At 54.1% G+C, this 3,799-nt stretch overlaps 1 protein-coding gene across 1 annotated transcript in view; it reads right to left on the reverse strand.

The window, feature by feature from the left end:
• Positions 1-794: 794 nt before the first annotated feature.
• The window catches only part of MYBL2 (v-myb avian myeloblastosis viral oncogene homolog-like 2), a 12,409-nt gene continuing 9,404 nt past the window's right edge, over positions 795-3,799 (reverse strand). The window contains 2 exon segments of the mRNA XM_008943028.1: positions 795-1,116; positions 3,527-3,673. Of these exon segments, the coding sequence (XP_008941276.1) occupies positions 988-1,116; positions 3,527-3,673 (276 nt within the window). The 3' untranslated portion in view covers positions 795-987.

The raw sequence follows: 3,799 nt of genomic DNA on the forward strand, positions 1-3,799 counted from the left end.
AACCCAAACTTCTGATACAACTCGAGGCCCTTTCCTCTCATCCTGTTGTTTGTTCCTTGGGAGCAGAGCCTGACCCCTACCTGGCTCCAGGCTCCTGTCAGGAGCTGTGCAGAGCCAGAAGGTCTCCCCTGAGCCTCCTTTGCTCCAGGCTCAGCACCCCCAGCTCCCTCAGCTGCTCCTCTCCAGACCTGGGTTCTGCTGCTGCAGCTCTGCAGAGATCTCAGCCACACTAAGCTCAAAGGCTGCAGCATCCTCCTGCAAGGTGGGCACTGCAGCCCCTCCTCAGCACCCAGCATCACTGCTCCCCAGCTGATGAAACAACAAAGGGGGAGGTAGGGGGAGGTTAGCAGCAATTCAGCAGCTTCAGGGAAGAGCAGGTCCCCCAGGAGAGCCAGCACTGCTGAATGTCACCCCCCAGCCCAGCACTGTGTCCCACCAAGGCCCCGGGGGCAGAGCCTGAAGGACAGGGTGATGTTCCTCAGCACCATGGTTTATTTGAAGGAGCAACAGCTCTGGCAGTACAAAACAACCCCCAGGGGAGCTCCCAGGAGTGCACAACACAACACCCCACCTCCTCCTGGAGGGGGAACCACCCCCTGCCCCCAGACCTGGGGAAGCCTTTCCAAAAAGGACCCTGAAGAGCCAGAGCAGGCAGCACAGAGCCCACGCTGCTCCAGGGTGGAACGTGGGCTGTGCTTCCTTTGCAGGGCCCAGGTCTTGCAGAGAGGCTTTTGCTGGCTGCTCTCCAGCCTTTGTCCTTCTGGAAGGATCCCTACACTTGCATCCCACATGTCAGGCAGCACCTAGCCCAATTTATTACAACACAGATCTACCTGGGAACAGAAGGAGGAAAAAAAATCCACCCCCACCCCCTAAGGCCTGGTAGGGGATTTTTTTTTCCCCCTCCCTTGTGGTTCCCCCTCTGCTTCACTTATATAAAAGAAAATTTCAAAAATAAAATTAGAAAACCAAAATCAGAACAATCCTTCATGATAAGATTAAGGTCCTTGATGTGTGGCTCTGTTTCAACAGGCCCAAAAACTGTCGAGCTTTCTCCTGCATGAAGAGTTGGTCTTGGGTTCCACCACAGGCCACTGCTTTCCAAGCCCTGGTCATCTAGGGAGGGAAGAGACAACACGTGTACACCAGAGTTAAGGCAGAGGACAAACCCAACCTCAACACCCTGCTTCAAAAGGCTGCAAAAATAAATGACACTACCCAAGGGAAATAAAACTTCACAGTTCAGAGCACCCATCTTGCAAGCAGGAGGAACTTGCACAGCCCCAGTTCCTCCCCAGAGCTGAGGTGGGTGTCTCCAGCCAAGGGGGTGACTATTCAGCAGCCCCCCAGGGGAGTGGCTCTGTTTCAGGGTGACCCATTTGCCCCCCTTGAGGGCTTTTCCCAAAGTACAAACCCACTAAAGCTCCTGGTACTGAAGGGATTCCAGAGGGGTGGAAGGAATTCAAGCTCTGGGGTTTATTCCCAGCTGTTTCAATTCCTGCAGGAGCTGCTCAGCCCCAGGTCTGGAGTGATCAAAGGCCACCTTTAAGAGGAGTTTGGTGCCTTCAGCTTCACCAGGGCCCCAGGAAGAGCTGACCACCAGGTGGGCTTCAGGCAGCACCATGTAGAAAGGGCACCAGGAGGTTGGGCTTCCCTCCAGCAAAACCCTGTGAATCTTTGGATCAAGGCAGCCAAGAGTTACCCAGTGCCCTGAACTGGAGATACCCTTCCACACACTGCAAAGAACCAGAGCCTCAGCTTCAGTGCTTGCTCGTGGTAACAGCTGCCTGGGCAGCCCCAGCACAGCTTTGGGGCTACAGCTAGGTGAGCTTCCCTCATACCTGCCACTGCTGGGCTCAGTTTGGGCACCACAGGATCAGAAAGACCTTGAGGGGCTGGAGCTGGGCCAGGGAAGGGCAATGAAGCTGGGGAGGGGTCTGGGGATCATGGCTTGTGAGGAGCAGCTGAGGGACCTGGGGGTGTTTAGTTTGGAGGAGGCTGAAGGGAGATCTTATTGCTCTCTACAGCTCCCTGACAGGAGGTTGGAGTCTTCTCCCAGTGATAGGATGAGAGGCAATGGGGTTAAGCTCTGCTAGGGGAGGTTCAGATGGAATATTAGGAAGAATTTATTTTCTGACAGAGTGGTGAGGCATTGGAACACCCTGCCCAGGGTGCTGCTGGAGTTCACATCCCTGGAGGGGCACAAAAAATACACAGACATGGCACTTCAGGGCATGGTTTAGTGCTTATGGTAGTATTGGGTTGACAGCTGGATCTTAGAGATCTTTTGCAACCTGAATGATAAATCCTAAGAGCCCAGGAACACCACAGACAGCTCTGCTGCCTTCAGACAAGGGGATGTCCCCACCCCCTGCACTCTGTCACCACCCAGCTGCCTCCCTGTCCCCCTCAAGTCACTCACAAGGCTTCATTTCCATGGCTCTATTAGCTCTTGGAGGAACAGCAGCCAGCTGAGGGCAGGAGGAGAAATGGAAGTGCTGAAGCAGGGTTTACTGGGAGAAGGAATGACTTGGCTGAGGAGTATGTGGTTGTTAGAAGAAAGAGCTTTCAAGACAGACAGCTCTAATCCAGGGACATCTGCAACCCCCAGTTGTGAAGACCAGGCTCACCTGGGATGTGAGGACACCCCCACACCAGCCCCCAGCTGCAGTTTCCCCAGAGAACCCCTGTTTCCATCCTCATTTGAGCTGCCAGGGCTTGGCCCAAGCAAACACTTGCAAAATCACAGTCCAAATGGTTCCCAGCCTGGAAATACCCTAAAAAAACACCAGGGTGGGGAATACCTTTTTTTTCTTAGCATTTATACATCACTTCACAGACCTGCCATGCCCAGAGAAACAAAGATGAGCCTACTGTTGTCCACTTGAGGAGTGATCCTTGGGAAAAGGGAGGTTTATTTCATTGCTGGATTAATCACCCAAATTCCCCCATGGACTGGGACAAGGTGCAGATTCCCAAGAGGAAATCCAGGGCCCTAAGCAGGGCACAGCTCTGACTGACCACGGGGCAGGTTTGCAGAGAGACAGAAGGAAGCTGCAGCATGAGGCCACTGGCTTCACCTCTCCAAACCTTGGTGCCAAGCTCTAGCATTTTAGACAGGGTCTGACTGGAAATTTCTGGCAGTCCATGGGAAAGGGAATAAAGGAGGGGAGATTCTGACTAGATAATGAAGGAATTTTTTGAACACTGAGGGTGGTGAGCCCCTGGCCCAGGCTGCCCAGAGAGGTGGTCGCTGCCCCATCCCTGGAACCATTCCAGGGGAGGTTGGATGGATCTCTGAGCACCCTGCTCTAGCTGCAGATGTCCCTGCTCCCTGCAGGGGGGTTGGACTAGACCTTTAAAATGTCCCTTCCCACCCAGACCTGTGTGTGATTCTACAATTCTAAGCCCTGACAGCAAACGGATGCACACAGAGCTTCATCCCCTCACTCCTCCTCCCCAGAAGGGCCAGGGGTGGCACTGCCAGCTACCATCCTGAGGGGGAGAGCAGTGGCTGGGGGCTCACCGGTGCTGGAGGTCTGAAGTGGCTGGGCATCTTCCTGTAGGACATCTTCTCTGGCTGCACTTGCACAAAGGCTCTGTTGAGCAAACCACTGTCGTTCTTCCTGCTCGAGGAGGAAACGTTCAGGGACCTCGACAGGAAATTCACAGGCTGCAAAAGGAGGGGAAAAAATGGTATAAGGGAACAAGTTCATTTGCCCTAATAATGCTGATACATGGGCTGGCCAAGAGGCCAGCTCAGAAATCCCTCACCCCCATTCCCAGGCCCCACCCACAC

The sequence above is a fragment of the Merops nubicus genome, unplaced genomic scaffold (assembly GCF_000691845.1).
Source record: "Merops nubicus isolate BGI_N331 unplaced genomic scaffold, ASM69184v1 scaffold15326, whole genome shotgun sequence".
NCBI classification, from domain to species: Eukaryota; Metazoa; Chordata; class Aves; order Coraciiformes; family Meropidae; genus Merops; species Merops nubicus.